The following is a 21,368-nucleotide window of genomic DNA, read 5'->3' as shown; positions in this document are numbered from 1 at the left end:
TACGTGATTAAATAAACATACTCAAAATATGAAAAAGTAAATGATTTTGTGTTCCCAGTAAGTGCCTATGAACTGATTCATAAATTTCTTAATTATTTTTCCCTCCTCTGGACATTAGCCGCTATTCTATCCCTATTTTTACATTGATATGCTTGATAAACATTGACTTTTGCTTTCTTCGTTTATGCTGGATCCAGCATAGAAGACGTATCCAAATTTGTATACATTTTTAAGAAGTGATTTTGATAATACGTTTGAATTTCATCACATAGTGAACTTTTTAGAGTATAAGGTATATATATATATATACATATGAAAGAAGAACTCCAATCATGTAATCAGAGAGTAATTTTGTAACAGAACGCAAACGAATTTCTAAGTTTTACTTACCGTTGATTTAATTGCACCCTGTTTGTTCCCACCACTCCCATTTACGAATTTTACATTCCTGAGTTTGTACAGTGGCCCTTTAGCATTCTGGAATTTGTTATGCACCACTTAGAGGCACAGGGTCAAACCGTGCTTTCTCACCTCAGGAAAAGGCTCTTAGCTTTACTGAACAGCCCAACACAGAATGCCCCACATAGACAAAGGGTAGGGTATGGTGGAAGTGGAAGGCAGTGAGTAAAACTAACAACAAATATTTCACTCCTGGATTTGTTACAGACGGAAACAGGAGAATCACTGGATTAGAGAAACAGCGGATGTTTCCTTAATAGCTCTTCAGCTAAAACAACAACCAAAACCAAACTCTATTTACAGTTCCTCTTTAAAAGTAGACACACACACACACAAGTCCCTGACCCTCAAAAAAGGGACAGCTCAGTGCCATCAGTGTCACTTTTGTCAGCTAGCCAGTCACAGAAAAACTGAGTTCCGTAATGCTACTGGAATAGAAAACAGAGTATTTCATTTATAAACTTTGTTTAATACTATACTGGTTGTTAGAAAATATTTCAATAGCACATTCAGAAAAGTTAAAACTGAAACAATTTCAAATGATTTAAGAGCCCTTTTCTTCAAATGCACACATATATACACATATACCCCCTGCATTTTACCTTGAAAATCATCAAAATGAAGACTGGCCTGATGAATACACAATAGATATATGGCCAGAAATGTGATAAAACCAAGATAATGTTAATAGCACAATCAAGATGGTGTGTATATAAATAAGCACTATGAAATTCTTTCAATTTCCCTGTATCTTTGAAAATTTTCATTACAAATATTAGGAAAAATCTAGAAGAATAAACTACATATAAATAACTGATTACATTAAAATACACACAAAACATATCTCACAAATTAACTCTAGTGAAAGGAGAAAATAAACAGTTAAAAAGTAAAATCTCTGAGAATATTATGTATAAAATCTAAGGAATGCACCCAGAGCTGTACAAAAAAACTTTATAGTCTTATACATGTTTTTCTATTAAACCAGAAAAAAATAAATGTATTAATCAATGAACTGGCAGAGATAAGTATTACAGATTTTTTTAAAAATTAATAAATTTAAAAGATAAAGCAAAAAAGATAAATCAAAAAGCTTATTAAAAAAAGTAGTACTATCCCTGGCAGATATTTTTTTCTTGAATCATCATAAACATTTAACTTTGTAATAAAAGGATATAACCACAGACATGATTTTTAAAAAATTTATGAAACAGTTATACCTGTGTGTTTTTAAATTTAAAAATCTCAATTAAGTTAATAAACTTCCAGGAAAATGAAAATGACAACTGATTCAAAAACAGGGAGAAACTTGAATAACACTATCAAAAACAAAGGACCCAAATAATCTGTTCCAGAGTCCCCTTGTCATCTTTCAGATCATAAATTTATCAGTAAACTTGGTGTAATCTCACTCAAAAGAATTTTTTTCAAACAAGCTTGCCAAAATAATTCTAAAACACATCTGGAAAGAATAACCACAGAGATATAACTAGGTACCTTCTGTAAAACCAGTGCAGTGTGAACAGCCTGTCCACTTATAAACTATGCTATAAAACATGGTAATAACAACGCAGTGCAGGATTAAGTGAAAAGGTAGATGAAAGATCCAGAAATTAATCTATGAAGACATTTCAAATTGTGACAGATAAAGAACAGTTATGCAATAAATGATATTGAGACACAAGGCTACATAGGCTTCAAAACATTTTAGGTAAATTAACACGTTTGCATGTAAAAATTCAAGTCATAAATTCGGCAAGAAAAAATATAGATAAGTATTCAGTAAAATTTTGTGCAGTGAAATAACTTCATAAGGAATAGGAAAAGACAAATAGGTCTGGATACAAGTTAAAATTTTTGTTGGGTAAAAATAATAAATTTACGAGGAAAATGACAACCTGGGAAAAATATTTTACAACATATATGATAAAGCAGCTGTTACAAGTGAGTACAATGACAAACATTCCTTTAGAAAAACTGAACAAAAGGGCACACACACAAGCAATTCAGGTTACAAATACAATGGCCAATAAACACATATATTTTAAAATGTTCCGATGTATGCCTTGGCCAGGTGGCTTTGCTGGTTGGAGCATAGTCCTATACACAAAAAGTCTGCAGGTTCGATTCCCAGTCAGGGCACATACCTAGGTTGTGGGTTCCATCCTTGGTCAGGGAGCATAAGGGAGGCAACTGATCAATGTTTCTCTCTCTGTCTCTCTCCCCTACTCGCCCCCTTCCTCTCTCTCTATAATCAATAAACATATCCTCAGGTGAGGATGCTAAAAAATGTTCAGATGTATTACTAATAAGAGAAATTCTTAAAAAGTTTTTAGGTTTATAAAGTTGGCAAAGCTTAAAAAAAGATACAAAGACAATCGTATATACCAATTGTGGAAGCGTATATCGGCCCAGATGGGGTGGGGAGGATTTCATTAGAAAATCAGAAAAGGTTTTAGAATTCTGCATATTCTTTGATACAATTAATTTACTGAAATATTGGCAAAGGAAAATATTGATTTGCACAGAAACTTATATCTTTAATTTCCATAAATTGTAAGTAAATCACAAATTTTATAAAATGCACTGCTATACCTCCATGAAAAATTAAAGTCAGAAAGTTTAATCTCATGATAAAATGTTACCAGGTTAAACCAGAATAAACAATACATAACAGCGGTGTCACTGGCTGGCAGGATGATGAGTGTGTTCTGCCTGATTTAATGGCATTTTCTAAATTTTCTTCAAGGATTAGTTTTGCAGTACATAAAAAAAGTATGAAAAAATAAGGTGGCCTTCAGTTTGCAATGCATTATTTATTTAATGAGAAGTATTTATTGGGTAACCAGAGCAAATAATATTATATAAGGTTATTGAGATAACCTATTTTGAAGTTATTGCCTTCAGAAAGTTACCACAGAAAGTCTTCTATTTGCAATGTTCCTTTTTCACCAAAATAAAATTTTATACTTCACCCTTACGTCACCAAGCATGCTCATTTCCCCTATTTGTTTCCTCAAATCAGTTTCCAGCTGGCTGCCTGGAGTCCAAGACCCCTAACCAACTCCTAGGTGTTGAATCTGTACCTCTTCTATTCTGTGGAGCATGTGACAAACTCTTCTCCAGTAAAAAACACCTGCCAGAAAAAGCCAGTGAAAAGAGGGAAATTCTCCATGTTGGCCTGGGGAAAAGTAAGCTCGCCTGACTTCATTCTCATTATTTAGACACACTGCCTAGAATTAAAGGGTAAATTTTGATTACAGGAAGTTATCATCCCAATGTGTCTCTCCAGCATCATACCCCTCCCCAAGAATAATATAAGATGATGCGCAAAGCTACCTATGGGGATGAAATGTACAAGAAGTAAAAAATTATTCCCACACAGAATGAAAAAATGCTTCCATTCATCACCCAACCAAAACATTTCTCCAAATCAAACACTCAAGTGGTACCACACTTGGGGCTATGGCGGGGGGCGGGGCGGAGTTCTATCTGTAGTTAGACCCTCCATTTGTCTTTTATTTCTATCTCACTTGCTTTTCAAAATAAGCCTTTGAGGTGGTTGGACTATGACTAGCTTTATTTTAAAGATGAAGACGCTGAGCTCCTGAAATTAAAGTGACACGCCCAAGATCACACAATCCGGGATTCCGAGGCGATTCCTGACAGCAAATCTCACGGAATAGCACCGCCTCTCCTGTTCAAGCCTCCGCTGCTGCAGCAGCCGCTGCCAGGACCACTCATCTGAGAAACGCCGAAGTCCCATTTATGATTAAAACTTTGTTCAGAGCTTTAGATGTAGACGCTTCTTGGGAAGATATTGTGAACATCCCCACTGACAAACAGAATAAAGTGAGATCTAATACAATTATTTTTGCAGGGACAAGTTTACTAGGAAAGAGAACAATACCTGATTTTTTAAGTATTTGGGTGACGAAAGGTGGTAGAGGTGACTGATCATTCCTTATAGGCAAAAATATTTCTCTTTACTTGGCCTTTGGGACGCCACACCCACTACCTCACTGGTCACTTCGATTTAATCCTTCCTGAGAGCTCCTTCTGCCTTGCTAATGTTTCACGGTCAGTATCAGGTCTCCATTACTGGACCTCCTATCAACCTCATCAATGAACTCTCAACCTAAACAATGTCTTCCAGTCCTGCATCTTTAAAGATGGTCTACTGATGATGCTTAAAATTTAAGTGTCTTCAGTGCAAACCTTCCCTCTGAATTCCCAACTAGGTGTTTGGCTGCCTTCTCTATACCACTGCCTGGATGTTTAAGTAGACATTTTAAACTTGTTATGTTCCAACCTCTTGATCTTTTAAAACCAGAACTTGGAAACTTCCACTATATTCACACTACCACTCCAGTGCAATCCTTTAACAGCTGCATCCGGGTCACTCCAAGTATCTCTTAGCTTATTGCCCAGGTCCCTCTTTCTTTCCTGCTCTAGTCTATTCTCCCCAAAACAGCCAGAGCCACACTTTAAAAATATAACCCAATTCTTACGTCATTCCCCTGCTCAAACCCTCCAATGAACTCCCAAAGCAGTTTAAATAAAATCAACCAGTACAATCTCTACCCATCATCATTTCCTCCTATTTTCCTTTCCTCTTGCTCCCTCACCTCCAGGCAGTGGCCTCTCTGTTTTCAGAATTCACTCATCCCATTCCCATCTCAGGACCACTAACTACACTCTCTAACTAGGTCCCTATGTGGCTTTTCCTTACCTACTTCAAATCTCTGCTAAATGTCACCTTTTTAAAATTTATTTATTTATTTGTTTATCTTTAGAGAGAGGGGAAAGGAGAAAGAGAGGAAGAGAAACATCATTGTGGTTGCCTCTCACTTGCACCCCCAACTGGGGACCTGACGTGCAACCTAGTCATGTGCCCTGACTGGGAATCGAACCGGCGACACTTGGTTCTCAGGCTGACTCTCAACCCACTGTGCCACAGCAGCCAGGGGTTAAATGTCACCTTCTCAGAGACATGTTCCCTGATGACTCTCCAAAGCAGTACCTGTCAGGTGCAAAATGTTGTATAAAAAGGCAGAATGACAGCTGGTTGGGTGGAGGGCACTGGGGGGTGGAGGGATTGAACAAAAAGGAAAAAGGACTCATGGACGTGGACAAGAGTGTGGTGAATGCTGGGGGGAGGGGGGCATAAGGAGACTAAATGGTAATGGGGAAAAATACAATAAAGATAAAAATCCAAAAAAAAGAATATATAATATTTGCTTAAATTTTGAAAAAATTCCCTGGAAAGATAAACACATAAAGAGCATAGAATTATTTTCTTCTCAATTAAAAAATAAACAAAAACATTTCAAAGGGTTTTCAGTATCTTTGTGTCATCTTTTACCTCCAGCACATTTTATTTATGTAACACTTATTCTATTTATAAATCGGCATGGCTCTGTCCTTGGCTATATCCAGTACATGGGCAGGATAAAGACATAAGAGGGCTGGCATGTTAAATTTATAAATGTCAGAAAGCCAGGAAGGGAAGCTAATCCTTTTGGATGAGAGAATCACGGCTCAAGAAGTTCTCAACAAGTTTTAACTATGGCTACATTCAAAGAGGTGATTTTCAAAGGGTTAAAGGCAATACTGCTTCAAAAAAATCATGTATGTATATATACAGAAAGGAAGGAATCTCAATATAAAAAAGACGCTGGTTTATGCTGACTACATCAGTGGTTTCCAGACATTTTTTTCAAAAAACAAAGAGAAACAACAGAATGCTGATAACTTTTATTGTTTATTTAAGAACACTAAAACAAAACAAAAAATCCAAGACAAATATCAAAAAAAAAAACTTACCACACACTATCATGAGATGAAAGGTCATTTTAACATCAGAAAAGTAGAAATACAGAATTTCAAAAAATAATCCCATGAATTGCTTACACATAACTTTGAAAAGCCACCTAATATTTTTCTCTCATTTTCCTGTTATTCAAGAGTTAGCAAATTTTAGACTGTAAACACAAATGCATTGCTTAAACAAGGAAAGGAATAATTTCACTATACTACATTCAGGCCATAACTGCAGAATTAAACATGGAAACCAGATCAGAAAAAATACACTGGCAAAACTGACTGAATCTAGTTGATAGAGATGAGGAAGGTGGAGGAAACCATATCATATGAAGTTTTAGGGGCTGTGCTATTTAAGTTAGAAAAGAGAAAACCTAGCAAGGTCCCAGTATGTTGAAAAAAACCTTACTGTAGCTCACTCTAAAAGACAGAACTGCAACCAATGGGAAGAAGTCACATAATATGTAGTAGAGCAGATACTAGCTCAATCTAAGTAAGATCTTTGCATACTTTTCAAAAGCTAAGTGAGCCAACCTGGGTCCACTTTTTCATGTAAGTGTTGTTTATGGAGAAGCTGGATTTGATAACATCTTAAGGACATTAGTAATAGACATGACAGACCTCTACAATCTCCTCTAGTTCTAAAATTTTGTGAATCAGAAGGAAATGAATGTTGCCTTTTGAACCTACTAAAAAGATGAGTGGTAAGAATTTTGGCTTTCATCAAAAAGACAAAGCTTCTGTTATGGGCTCTACCACTTAGTAACATGTGACACTGAAGCAAAATTATTCACTATCTCTGGGCCTCAAGTGTTCCCAACTGTGGAAAATAATATCTTATTTATAAGACTGTTGCCTGAATCTAACACACACACACCACTGCCTGGCACTTAGTAGGTGCTTAATACATGGTAGACATTATTCCTTTATTTGGTAAACATCATGTACCACACAACATTTCCTGTATTAGTTATTATTATTGTTATACTTAAATAACGACTTCTCTGTTATATCTCATTTTTGGTTTTTCACACTTTATGCATGCTTGGTATTCTTTTCCACTCTATGCTTTGTACAATCCCTATTTGCATATTAGTAATTTTGGTAAGGTTTTCTTTAACCTTACTTTGGTTAGTTTCCTGTCTATTTTTGTTTGACATAAAAGTGGTCTTTACCTTTAGTACATACTAGCTATATTATTCATTTTGGCCAAAAAAGAAAACAGTATAATATACCCTTGGATAATCATTTCAATTAATTAGACTATATATCCAGTTTAATCAACCTGAAAACTAGCCAGGTATTTTCTTATTCTTTTGTATTGCTCACACTGGTTAACTCATTGCTGAACACTTCCCTCAAAAAAGATATGAGTAAGTAAATTTAAACCCACTCCACCAGGTCTAATTGATTATTAGAAATCTTCATCATTAACAAAAGTTGATAAAATAAAGATGGTCTGAGATTTCTCTCTATAAGAGGAAACCCATTCCTTACTGAAACACATCAACATTCAATGCTCCAGTCATCAGTATCCAGGGAGGATTTTTCAGATAGTATGTGTAATTACTCTTTTGTTACACTTACAATATAATTTGCAACTAAATGGATATTTTAGTTGGCAATTTAGTATCATGCTGCCTGTAAGATACTTAATAGGATAGTGTTAAGCTATCCTATTAAATACTAGTGTTAGTTACAGAGAAGACAGAAACATTACTCATTAACTGAAACAGCAAAAATTATTTTTCAGGAATAGATTTTCTTGAATAAAAAACATGTTGACATCTTTAAACATATACAGTATCCAGAACTAGATGAGTGATATCTGATTAATATCAGATGCAATATAAAACAACTTTTGTTTTGTTTTGTTTTTCTTTGTTTTCAGTGATAAAAGAAAACAAGAAACTCTTACTTGGAACAAATCAAATCACTAAGTACACACTTTTAAAAAGCACCCTGATATTTGCATTAATAGGCATAATGTACAATAATTTATTTATGTGTAAATATCACTGTTCTAATGCTAAGATAAAAAACATGCAGATGGTTATTTATTTCCATACAAAGCAATTTTAGACCATGAAATTTACCAGTGAAACACATTATAAATGTGATTTAATATAATTCTACATACTGAATTTAGTTAATTAAGTAAGTTTAAACTTAAAAGAAACATTATTTTTAAAAGTCTATTAAGTGCAATGTAGAATTTAAGGATAAAAGTCATAACACAACAGAAAGCACTTTATGGCAAAATCAACTCAATACAAAGCATAAATTTAATTTTGATAAAAGTTCAATACAAATTTTTCCTGAAAGGTAAATTTTTGTTTAAAATAATTCATTAATTGAATGAACTTCACAGGTTCTTGTTATGAAGCAATTTTATTTTCAACAGAGTTTATAGAGTTGATCATACTATAAAATACTACTGAATATCATAAAATATTAAATTTATAAAACTGAAGTTCTATTTCAGTAGAATTATTTTTACATTACAAAGGATCAGATTAACACAACCAGGATGTCAATGAACTTGACTGTCACAGACAACTTACAGAGACGGCAGAGAAGTTTTCTTTCACATTCACAGGGTAGGGGGACCGAGGGGCACAGTGGACAGAGCACTCTGCAGAACAGACCTTGGTTTTATTTGGCTCTGCCTTTCATTAGTTTGGCTTAGTGGACAAGTCAGTTAACTTTCCAGATTTTAGTGTCTTTCTCTGTCAAGTGCACTGAAGACCCTTCAGTTTTAAAACAGCAAAATTAAGCAACATCTACAAAGTTAGTACGAACTAAAAGCAGCCCTAGTGTAACTTAAACAAAATGAATGACAGAAAAGTACAAAATGGTTTGTAACTTGCAATGTACTGTTTCCCGAGCTGAAGTCCTAAATCTTGGAAGCACAGCCAGGCAGGATTGCATCAGTGAAGTTCTAGATCCTGTATTACTAACACAAGTCTGCTCGCATTATTCCTCCACCTGCTCCTCCCTGTCCTGCTTCAGTCTCTTCCCCTCGTTTGAACGCCAGCCCACGGTTGGAAGGCTTGTAAGCTGAAGGATCAAATCATTTTGAAAGATACATTTCCAATCTGCTTCAGCACATGTCTCTCAAATGGGAGTGGATTTTCAGAAAGAGAATAAAAATATGAGTAAACAAATTCGTAAATGGAAATATACCAGACTTATTATTTGTTTGCTTTGATTGCTTAAAAAAAGGGGGGCGGGGGACAAGCTGTATCCTAATCTATTCACTTGGGAACGTGAATGCGTTACCCACCCAATGAAAAAACAATTCTGCTGCTTCATTTCCCAGCTACACAATAGCTTCGTCGTCAGTCCTCCTAGCCCGGGCTTCGCCATCCAGTAATTTCATATTGATCACCTTGGCAATGCTTGCACAGGCACTGTCCCTGTCTCGCGGGACCTTACCTTCTTCAATTTAATAAATGGAACTGTACTGAACACCAAGAAAACAGAGATCCTATGACTTAGAATACGAACAGCACGTCTTCCCGCCCAGCGTTGGGTCAGCTGCTAAGATTTGTTTCCCTTGGGTAATAAAATGAAGGGAACCATCCCAAACCCCACATTTGAATCCCAGGACAATGAAGCCGACAGGAAGCCGCCCTCTCCTCCCCCGGCTTTCGCAGAGCCCGGGCCCGAGCCTACGCGGGGCGCCACGGCCGGGCAGGGTGCGTGACACCACACCATCCACGCCCTCCAGCCGCGTCCAAAGGCTCCTCGCCTGACCTCGCGCCATCCACCCCGCGCCCCAGAAGCGACCACAAAGAGGGATCGGCCCTGTTAGCTGCTCCGATCCGGAAAAAATCGCTTCCCAGCGACGGCGCAGCCATTCCCTGCAAGGCTCCGCCCGCACCCTCGCTCGGCCACCGCGGAGGGGGAGGGCTGCACAAAGCCGCGAGAAAGCTGGAACGAGTCAATACGTTCCGGGAGCCAGGCGGCGGCGGCGGCACCGGAGCGCCGGCGGGCGGGGTGGGGGGGCGAGCGTGGGCAGGGTCGGAGGGGCGGCCCCGCCAAGCCCCGGGTCCGGTGCGTGGGGGTGTCGGCGCCGCGCGGAGCATCCGGGAAGTGCCCCTCGCCGTCCGGCCCCCCTCTCCCGCCCCTCTGCGGGCCGCGGCCGGAGCCCCCGCTGCAAACCCCGGGAGGAAGATGTGGACGATCGGCGGCGGCATCGGCAGTGCCTAACCCCAGCGACTGAGCGCATCACTTACCCCTCACCGCGGAGAGAGGGACCGGACGGGAAAGGCGGGGCGCGTCGCGTCCCGTGAGTCTCTCGCACGCCGTCCTCCCCCACCCCCACCCTGTCGTCGTCGTTGCTGTCGCTGTGATCGAGCTCCCGGCCTCTCAGCTCCGCTGGGCAATAACGTTATTCCACACACGCCCCACACATAGCGGTAACGGCAAAGAGCGGCCGCCCAGTGCGCAGGCGCCTGGGGAAAGGGCGAGGAGCCCGGCCCTATCCCTTTCTCCGGCTCAGATCCAACGATCTTTTACTGCGCAGGCGCCAAAAGCAGACAATGAAAAGGGGGTGTGCAGAGGGTCTCACCCCCAGGCTTTTCCAGTTGCCCACTGCGCAGGCGTGCCTTAAAGACCAACTTGAACAATGAAGAGGACCCCAGCATTAGCAGAAACCGCAACTGACAAGAACTACAGTTCCCAGCGGGCAGAGCGCCAACTCCAAGTGGAGATCGGGTTGCTGGGCATGCTAGGATTTGTAGTGTCCAACGCCTTTCACAATGTAGGCTCTTTGGAAGATTTAGAGCTTCTTTCTCTTGCTTATTTGGCCGTTTTGATAAATGTCGTGGTTGAAGAATGTAGAGCTTGTTATTTGCGTCCTTGAGAAACTTCAAGGATCGAATGCTTACTAGCAGATTTGGAAGGGTCAAGGCCTTCAGTGAACCCTTTCTGTCAGTTCGGTGGTCCAAACAGCCGGATGGGATGAAGGCAGGACTAAGCCAGAAAGAGGGCGGAGCCTCCAAGCAGTTTCTTGGCAACAGGATCTGGCAACCAAACGGCCAAAGCCAGCGCTCAGAGCGCGGTGCCCTCTGGGAATTGTAGTGTCGTTGGAAGGGCTCTCAACGTTCAGACTGCAAGCTGGGAATCTGTGAACCACAAGTCCCGTCATCCACCAGGAGGCCCAGTGAGTGGGAAGAGCTCCTATGAGCTCAGTCCAGGGATCCTGGCTTCCCATTGACAGCAACGGCAGGAAGCAGGCGGGTTCTGCTAGGGCGCTAAGGCCTCCTTTTCTCGGAGGGAAGAACACTGGACACTGTGTCACGCAACCCCCATCTCTGGGCCCCGAGTGTGTGCATGGCGAAGTCCCCGGAGAACTCTACCCTGGAGGAGATTCTGGGGCAATACCAACGGAGTCTCCGGGGTGAGTTGCTCCGAACCCCTGTGCCATGGCCCCTTAGTACCAGGGTCTAGTGGGCGGGAGATCGATCGCCTGGTACCTTTCCTAACCCATCGGATTGGCCCCAGCCAGGATGCAGAGGAAGAAGATGGATGTTGTGAGGAAGGATGGAATAGTCTGTTTGTTTTTACTATCAGCCAGTGGTGTTTCCCTTGATTCCCTTAGGTACCTGAACCAACTCGCTGATCTTGACTTAGGCGTCTTTCTTATCCAGCGCCCGCAGAAGTTCTTGGACGGCTCTCTGCCACTTTTGCCCGGTTCCCACACTTTTTTAGCCTCAAGAGTTCCTGATTCACACTTTTTACACATTCCAAATATGGTGTAGGGGATTGAATGGGATTTATTGGACCAGAAAAAAACAACAACAACACTAATAATTATCTTAATCACAACAGCTACATTTAGTGGCCTCGGTTATTTACATACATTAGGTCATTTAATACTTCAAACAACCTTATGAATATCCCTATTTTCCACATGGGGAAATGGAGGTGTAAAGACATTAAGTTAGGACAAAGCCCACACAGAGGCAGAGTCAGGTATTGAATTCAGTTCGGCCTGTTTTAAAAGCCTATGTTTTTCTTTATTAATCATGTCACGATTACTATGCCTGATACCTTATTTAGATTTTCTTAGTATAGTGCCCTATGAGTATTTATAGAAATGAAGTCCATACTTGTAGATAGTTCTGTCATCTTGTACATCATACATAACATCTTCTGTTCTTTTAAAGAGGAAGTTATGGTGTTGTATCCAGGGTTATTGTGAGGAGCGAATGAAATAATCAATGTCAAGCAATAATATCCAGACTTTTTTTTTTTACTGTTACTCATCAGAAGTACATTTTATATGGAACATATACCTATGTATAAACTAAAAGAAAGGTTTTATTAAAGTATTTATTCTACTAGATATAATACCTCTATTTTCTATTCTGTTATATTTTTCTTCACCTTCTAGGTCATGACTAACCATTTAAAAAATTATTTAAAGCATACAGACTCATGTATTAATTTAGTGCCTATGTGTTAGGCATACTAACACACCGCTGGGAATACAGTGAGGAACTAGACGAAGTCCCTGTCCCCTTGGAGCCTCTGGATTACTGGAGAAAAACAACAAACAAAATAATTACGGATTACTATGGTAGAAATTAAGAGAGAAGATCAGTGTTTGGCACATATGAAGCACTCGTTAAATGTTAGCTGACATTTATAATTGGTACTTGCAGCAAAATGAAGATTTTTCAAGGAGATTAGAAAGTTTATTTCAAGTGACTCGACTTTGTAAGAGTTATTATTTATTGTTCTCATCTGTCAGCAGTGTTAGAGAAAGTGTCAACATTGTCAGTATTCAAACTGCTAGAGTAAAATTATTGGTTTTAATGGATACCTTCAGTACCTTAGTCATGTTTCAGGAACTGTTAGATACAGAAATAACTTTATAACTTTTCATTCGAAAGCAAGAAAAATGCTGTGCACAATGATAACATGAGTGATATTGTTTAATTTTTGAGGTTGGCTGAGCTAGTCCCTCATTTTTTCCCCTCATCTATGTGCTTGAAATATAATTTTGGTATTATTTTAGTAAATCAAGGATTTGAAGTTCTGATGTGAAAAGCACAGAGTTCTTGTTTTTAAACCTTGAGTGGAAGTCTTGCTTCCTTAACTCTGATGATCCCAGAGCAGTCCTGGAAACACGGGGGTCCATATGCAGACTCCACCCTTACCTGTCATCCTCTTTTGGATGTAGTCATCGTCTTCTCCCTTCTAACGACATCACCCGCTTCAGTTTGTCTATGCCCCCACTGCACGAACTTGGAGAGGTATAATGGCATTCCTTCAAAGTAAGAGTTCTGAAGGAAAATGAACTGGAAGACTTTGCTGCCTCACAAATCTGTGATATTCATACATAGTAAATGATATGAAAGTTTCCAGTGTGGTTAAAAAAAGTAGGCATATCCCAGGTATCCTGGGAGTCACTGAGTTTAATATAGGACTGAAATTGACTTGGGAGGTCTCCTGACAGTGTGCTTAGGTATTCATTCAATCTATGGGCAATTATAATTCAAGACCCACAGAATGGCTGAGAACTACCCTGGTAACTAGGGAGAATGGCAAATGCCCCTCCTCTCATTTCAATTCAGCACATTGTATAAGACCATGAGGTATAAAATAAACTAGTTTGTAGCCAAGAAAAACCAGAATAATGGGCAGTCCAGGTTGTTTCAAATTCTGTACACTTGAATGTAGGGGTATGATAGTAGAAAGAAGGTGAGAACTTGCTAGAAGTGCAGTGTCCCAGCCGGAATAACAGAATCATGTCTCGGCTGTTGCTGAAGTGTTAGCTATGGACACAGTTTTATCAACACCTGTGTATATGACTCACCTATACACCTAGTTCCTGGCCACCTCTGGTTGGGTGCTCATAAAGACATGAAACAAACTTTCACAGTGATAGGAATACATCATTTATTTTCTATATACATTTTATATGCTCGCTGCCCCTTTCTACTGCACGATTTTGATGTTTCAGGCTCTAGAGTGAATTCGTGGAAGAGTATGATGGAGTCCGAGGAGGAGAATGTGGCGCTAGGAGCCAGGTCACTAACTCTTGTGGTTGCTTTGCCGAGAGCCATCTGTTACCTTATGCAAGTTAATAAACTGTTCTTGGATGCTCAGTCTACATCTACGAACAAAGTCGGGACTAGATTAGAAAATGACTGCTGTTAGGAGTCAAACAGATGACAGAATGCAGGATGGAGTCAGTGGGAGACACGAGGGAATGGTGGGGCTTATGGTAGAACCGGGCGCATGATCCTTTATCTAAAAACAATCCAGTGTCTCTCACTTCCTTCCTCTTTCCTTCCTTCTCTTCCTTTTTTCTTCTCCCTTCCTCCCACACTGTGCTGGTCAACCAAAACACACGTGGGTGTCCGGTTTCCACTCCAGGCATGACTCTCAGAGCCCTGGATCTCTAATGTTCCTCCCATCAGCACTGGATTGCACCATGTGAATGATAGCAGTGATGTTTCTATCTGTAAAAATAAAAGAGGAGTAGAACTAGTTCATAGACAGTGAAAGGTTGAAATGGAATATGTAATGTGGGGGTGATCCTTCGAGAAACCTGAAGCTAATGCCAATGTCCCGTGTTTTACTTGTATATGATTGGCACATCTCTCTAAATCCTACAAAGGGTGTTTTGCCTTCCAGGGCAGGGCTCACATCTGCAGAAGGCCTGTGTTAATCTTACTAGCCAATAATTTGGTCACTGAATTAACCAGCAGTGATATCATCTGGACCCTTGGCAAGCTTACAAAAACATGTGTGTAACTTAAGCAAAAGTTCTTTTTCTCAATTTTACTTATCACACTTGTATTTCTTCTTCTTTTACTTCTTTATTCTTTATCCACCGCTTCTGCCCCGCCTACTCCTTCTCTTCCAACTCCTCCTTCTTTTCTTCTTTTTTGCTCTTCTTGAATATTTTCTGAGTATTTTATATTCTTTGCCATATACAGTATTTGGTATTTCAGTACAGACTGAAACATCTCTGTTTTCTAAAAATTAAAGAAATGGAATGGTTTGGCTATTAAATAAGGATTGGTAATGCAAATAAAACTTGTAAACATCTGAGTTCATTTCTTGCTGATGAAACTTAAATTACATACATCCTTTTTTTTTTTTTTTGCTTTATATACGCATATGGCTTTTTTTTTTTTTTTTTTTTTTTGGTAGTTTTAACTTTTCTGACCATTTCTTTTACTGGAATAAGAAAAATCCAGTAGAATTCCAGTTTTCTTTTCCTATTACTGATGAGGTAAAATGAGCAAAAGGCAGGACTTAGCAACCGAAAAAGTAGTCATTTCTAGCATCATCTAGAATCAAACATAGTTCAGCATTGTGAAATTGTAAGGGCTTTTCACATGTTCTTGGGCAGAAAAGAAATTAGATTGTTTTCAAGCTATTGATATATTGAGAATAATTATATTCTATTTTGGGGTACTTAAAAGACATCCTCTAAGCATTTTGCTAAGGTGTGTGTGTGTGTGTGTGTGTTTACTCTTTCACTTAATGATACTCTGTTCAGGGTTGAAAAGTAGAGAAAGGAGCTTGTAATGCACCTGTGCATGTACCAAAGCAATCTTGATTTTGACTGAGCTTCATCAAAGCCCACTGGAATATTTAAAGGGAGGATCACCTAGGGTAGCTCTGAAAAATGGCCTTAGAGTGTAACAATCGCTTCATGTGTTAGGCCTTGAAATGAAGCGAAATATGAATTTCAAGTTCCTGATTACAATGGGTGAAGATAGAACACCTTGTCTGGACATCTGGACTAGAAGTGCCCCCCCACCCACCACTGCTGTGCCGGATTAGTTCACTGTCCTGCCCACTTCTTATCAAGAAGTGGCTGCAGTCACAATGCAGCAATGCGGTGGGTTTGATGGATGTCTCTTCTCAAGACTGAACACTAGTTATCTTATTTGATTGCTCTAAACTGGTATTTCTCAGCCAGTGGGCTGTTTCTTCCCAGAGGACGTTTGATCATGTCTGGAGACATCTTGGTTGATCAGACCTGGGCCGGTGGGTGGTACTCCCTGCATCTAGTGGGTGAGGGCCAAGGATGCAGCCGAACATGCACAACACAGCCTCTTACAACAAAGAATTATCAGGTCCATTTGGCAATAGCGGTGACGTGGAGAGACCATGACCCTGAAGTAGCATGGCTTTGCTCAGAGCCCTTGCTCTGCCAGAATCGGACTCGAGAGTAATGACAATTAAGGATACAGGTTGTATTGGCTGGTGGTTTTGCCTGTGTTCTGCCAGTCTGGCTAGGATTACTTCTTCATCAATGGGAAGTGACAGGTGCATAAGTCCTCCCAGTTGGTGCCAGAAGAAAACCAGGTGTACCCCTCACTCTGCATCAGGCCAGTCTCCTTGATTTGCCAACATCCATGCATCATTAATGATCGAAAGACACTGCTTTCTTAAGATGTTTGCATTCTTGCTTAGATTATCTTTCACGCCTGGCGCCAACCACTTGAGCACATTTGTCAGCTATTCAGAGTCCTATGATAGTATTTTCTTTGAGATTTTTTTTTTTACTTTCTATATACTAGTACTTTTAATCTCTCTCAAAATTGTCATTGCCGTTTACAAAGCTGACTTTGTCTGATTTGGGAATGTGGTGTTTTATCTTGGTTGTACTACCTGTCAGTCCCTGAGTTAGCGGTGACAGCGATCTTCTGAACTAGGCTGAGGCCCGGTCAAGGGTGGACAAACATATGTATCTCTTATCTCACTGTGGTCTCATTTTTCCGCTTGTCTGCCCTAGTCTGTACTTGTTTTGAGAACTGCGGCGCATCTCGTGTCTCAGCCTGGGGAGGTCTGGTAGATTGCATGTCTTCTCGGAGACAGCTGGGCGCTTCGCAGGGTGTGGCTCCCCGTCCCTGTCACCAGGATAATTCCCCTCCATGTCTCCCGGTGCAGATGGAGAATGTAGAAATTAATAATTCACAGTATGTGTAGAAGTGATGATCCTTCCTAGACTGGGACATATTTACCTTTTGTTCAAAAACATCTTGATGAAGAGAGGCCCCACGGTGAGCTAGGGGTTAGAGGCAGGGAAACTGGATTACAAAAATGAATGACAGACTCAAATTGTCAGCACTCAGCAGCTGACTAACCTGTCCAGTGCTTACCATACTGGTTGCTGTTTGGATAGTGGACGAGCAGAAATATTATCTACTTGCACTTCTGTTCATGTGATTTTGTAGGACCCAGCGGTCCTGTTTGTGTTCGTGTTCATAATTAAATTTATATTCAGCCTGTTTGGTACTGGGGAGAAGAAAACCAGGCTGCATTGTGAAATACCCTTTCTGTCCTCTCAGGAGAGAAGAGAAAATGAGCATCCTCTCTTGCTCTCTCTGGGTTATAAGCAGATAAAGCTGTGCCCATCCGCGGTGGGGGAGAAAATAACTGGAACCTCCTGTGTAAGCTGGTTGCCTTATGTGTAAGCAGCAGACACTGCATCAGGGGCGGGCAGTGTCCTGAATAGGATTATGAGGCCTTCAGTTGCAATGGCTCCAGCTGAAGAGCAGTGGGGTTTCATCTGTCTGGAATCAGCAGAGCCGCCTTATTCCTCAGGATTAACTCTGTTTGTTAAGTGCATACAGCATGTGTTTTGAAATGTTATATTGCAATCACTTAAAAATCTCACTTATCATATCTCAGTATTTCATATACTGCTATGTTCGTAGTGCGACTGAACATGTCATCTTTGAATGTTATAAATTCTAAAAGATTAAACAAGACATTAGAAACAGTAGGAAAGGGATGGAATGGGCTTATCAAACTCTGCCATCCTTGTAACCTGGTGAAAGAACTCTACCCACAGGGATTTTCAACGCTGCAATTTTTTTTTTTTTCAGATTTCCTTTATTTTTCTTAATGTAGCTTATTAGCTTTTAGTCAGATTAGGTATAAATAAATAATAATCCTTTGTCTTAGTGGTGACGTCATTTGATAGCTCCACAGAGCACACTTTTAATGTTAGTCAGTTCCTGTTTCCTTTCTAATGGATGCGAGAGAGATAAGTGCTTTATTCATAGATTTAAGTGCATAAATCTAAAGCTCTGCGAACTGAATTGCTTATCATGTAACACTTTGATTTTCCTTTTCCATTAACAAGTCTCTTTAGAAACTACGACACCAGTTATTGGAAAACTATCGCTGCTTCTTATTTTGCTAAAATCAGGAATGCATCTTCTCTGGACTTTTCTCAAACTCCCGATGAGTCACAGGAGGCCAGACTTGCATAGTAATCACCACCAAATTCCTGTTAGAGAAAGGTCTGTGGGGAAATAGGATTGCTGTGGAGAAAAACGTGGTGATAAAATCACTGGGTCTCTTGTGGAGATGAGTAATAGCATTTCATTCTCTCGGTGTTGAACTCTGACCTGAAAGACCCATTCTCTTTAGTTTAATCCAGGTGGAAAATGAGTTCTTGTAAGTGAAGAACCTACATTAGATATTTTGTCATGTAGGGTGTATTTTAGGGTGTATTTTCTTCTATTAAGTTATGGTTATTTTTTTCTGTTTCATATTTTGAAATTAATGAGCTTGGAGAAAGTGGAATCTGTTTTTTAGAAGTCCTGTAGGATATGTGCTTATAAATATATCCCCAACATTAATTGGTGATGAAAACATACAAGTTTTATAGCCTTCTTACAGTTCCCAATAGGTAGTAAGGCATAGGAGCTCTTTCTCCTGAGCACACGAGAAAAACAGGTCTAAATTGTCAAAGAAGGGCCCAGATCAGAAGAGAGTAAACTCTCCGTTGCCATCAGTGTTGTGTTGTGAGTTGCTCTTACTTAGGAAAGTGCTGTCTCTGAAGGACTTAAGAATCGTCGAAATGGAAATTTCTGTTATATATATGTAAATGTTTGGGAAATTAATGAGGTAGAAAATAACTTTCTAATACAGATGTCAAAATTTGAAAATGGCGTCTGAAATCTGGGTCCCGGCTCTAATGGATGAGGAACATTTTTTGAAATATAGCTTTCTGGATGGGAACGAGTGAATTTAATCATGCGACGAGAAGAAACAATGAGAAATTTAAACCTAAAAAAGAAACTGGACCTTAATTAATGAAATTACCAGTTGATTGTCTGGTTCGCCAGCTGTTACGCATGTGAAAATACCCATGAAGGCAGGGTAGAATTATTAGGTCCCTGTGTCACTAGCGAAGTTCTGCTATTAATGTGAGGCCTAAATCCTTTGTTTTGGGGTTACTATTTCCCTAATAATTATTTCAGTTACCTCTTGCTATATAACAAACCACCCCAAAGCTCGGTGGTTGCTTAGTGACCTCCTGCTCCTCGGGTCTCTTTCAGGCCATTGCGTTCCGATGGCCTCTGGCCCTGAAGCCGCCTGGAAGGCTGGTGGCTGGGCTGGGCTTCTCTCTTGCTCCATATGGTCTCAGGGCCTCTCCTTTGCCCGTGGCCTCTTCACAGTCTCCCCAGCAGGGTAGCCAGACTTCCTACCTGTGGCTTGGGGCTCAGAAAAACAAGCATTCCAGGAGGGAGGAAGCAGGATCTACGAGACATTGTCAAGACTAGGCCCGGTCTGACTTGGTGTAATTGTCTTGCTTAATGCCTTACAGACCTGCTCAGTTTCCGCGTGGGAGAGAAGGGCATGAGGCTGGGTTCCTTGGGGCCCATTTATAGAGATGAACTGCAATTGGCGTGTGCTTTAAAATCCTTCATTGGAGACTTCACGTTGCGTCTGTGCTGGTGAATTTCAGCTTCAATTCCAGGGCTAGCAGTTGCACTAACCAGGAACTTCTGCATGAGACGTAGTCCGCCAGCATGGCACCGGCTGGGCCGCACTACAGAGGCTGCCGCTAGAACATTCTAGTTATTCAAATCTTGATTCAAAACCAGGCCAGGCAGTTGGCTGTCCCTTAGCCGGGGAAGGACATCGGGCCCACCGGGACAGGAGGCTTCCCTGGGCAGATGCTCAGTGTGGTGGGGTCCCTCTTGTCGGTTCTGCCCACCCAGCCCTGTGTCCCCAGGTGGAATAGGGGAGTCGTAGGCACTTCGCCTTGTTGGTTATTGTTCGGAGGTGTGGGCGAGGAAGGAGGCCTCCCATTCAGTCCTCCTGCCGGTAGTACTATATACAGTGAATGTCAGCCACCGAGGTGTCAGGGACCTTAGCGATCACCAAGTGTAATCTTTAACCCATGAACTTAATCTTCTCTCACTTCCTCTAGCGCATTCCTTGCCAGGAACAGAACGCTGCCTTTTTCCGCAGAGTAGCAGAAGTATCGCTTCTCCTTCGGAAACCGCGCGCGCGTTACACGTGGTCGTCAGATTTCAGCAGCCTCCCTTTCTTCGTGTTGTTGCAGAGCGTGCAAGCAGAAGCATCTGCCAGCTCAAGTGTGCCCTGCGAGAAGGCGATGGCAGTGCTGGGGAAGACGCCCTGGACCCTTCCGTAAGCGCCGATGGAGGACCTGAGGACGCCGGGGCTGCCTGGCACGAACTACAGCACAGCCACGCTGGTGAGCCGAATGTGGCCCTGACCTGGATGACCCGCGGTGAACTCTTTAGACTCCAAACAGTAACGACTCCAGTCCATCCCCCACTCCATCCCTGGGATTTTATTCCTGAAACGCAACCCAGCTAATACAATTCCCTTGCTTAATTTATTTTTTCTTTGCCTCCCAATGTCTGTCCAGGCCAAAGTCCCAGATTCTAGTGTCACAGCAATATTTCTGTTAGATCGCTCCAAGCGACCTTGCTGCCCTTCCTACCATCCGTCTTGCAAGCCATGTTCTGCTGGCCATGCTCCTATGCTTTTGCATGTGCCATGCCTTTGAATGGAATTTTTCTCACCCTTTTCTGCTTAGTGATTTCCTGGTCATCCTTCCCAATGTTATCTTCCCCGTGTAAACAGGCGCAATTGGGTGCTTCCTCTTTCTGTAGCACTATATATGACGCTGGGTCTACCTACAAACTTATATCGTTTTCTACCTATTAGTGTATCACTCTTGCCCAGTGGATTCTTAGCTCTCAAGTGGGAGAGATGTTCTCACCTTTTCTTTATATCCCCAGTTCTTGGTGTATAATATGTGTTTAAGCAATATT

General features: G+C 40.8%; 2 protein-coding genes across 11 annotated transcripts in view; one reads left to right on the top strand and one right to left on the bottom strand.

The window, feature by feature from the left end:
- CEP170 (centrosomal protein 170) overlaps positions 1-10,803 on the bottom strand; it is an 89,682-nt gene extending 78,879 nt beyond the window's left edge. For 5 of the 8 annotated variants that reach the window (XM_090263240.1, XM_090263241.1, XM_090263243.1 and 2 more), the window contains exon 1: positions 10,524-10,802. The gene's annotated coding sequence lies outside the window, so the exon portion shown is untranslated. Of the gene's footprint in view, positions 1-10,523 lie in introns of all 8 variants that reach the window. The other 3 variants (XM_090263237.1, XM_090263238.1, XM_090263242.1) reach the window with 1 other exon arrangement.
- Positions 10,644-21,368, top strand: part of SDCCAG8 (SHH signaling and ciliogenesis regulator SDCCAG8) — a 169,482-nt gene continuing 158,757 nt past the window's right edge. Inside the window, exons 1-2 of one of the 3 annotated variants that reach the window (XM_090263246.1) lie at positions 10,644-11,689; positions 20,630-20,782. In XM_090263246.1, coding sequence (XP_090119372.1) covers positions 11,623-11,689; positions 20,630-20,782 — 220 coding nt within the window. In that variant the 5' untranslated portion in view covers positions 10,644-11,622. The remainder of the gene's footprint in view (positions 11,690-20,629; positions 20,783-21,368) is intronic. The other 2 variants (XM_090263247.1, XM_090263248.1) reach the window with 2 other exon arrangements.

Source organism: Furipterus horrens, unplaced genomic scaffold, assembly GCF_987537825.1.
Source record: "Furipterus horrens unplaced genomic scaffold, mFurHor1.1.pri manual_scaffold_15, whole genome shotgun sequence".
NCBI lineage: Eukaryota > Metazoa > Chordata > Mammalia > Chiroptera > Furipteridae > Furipterus > Furipterus horrens.
This window is presented reverse-complemented; position numbering and strand designations above follow the sequence as displayed.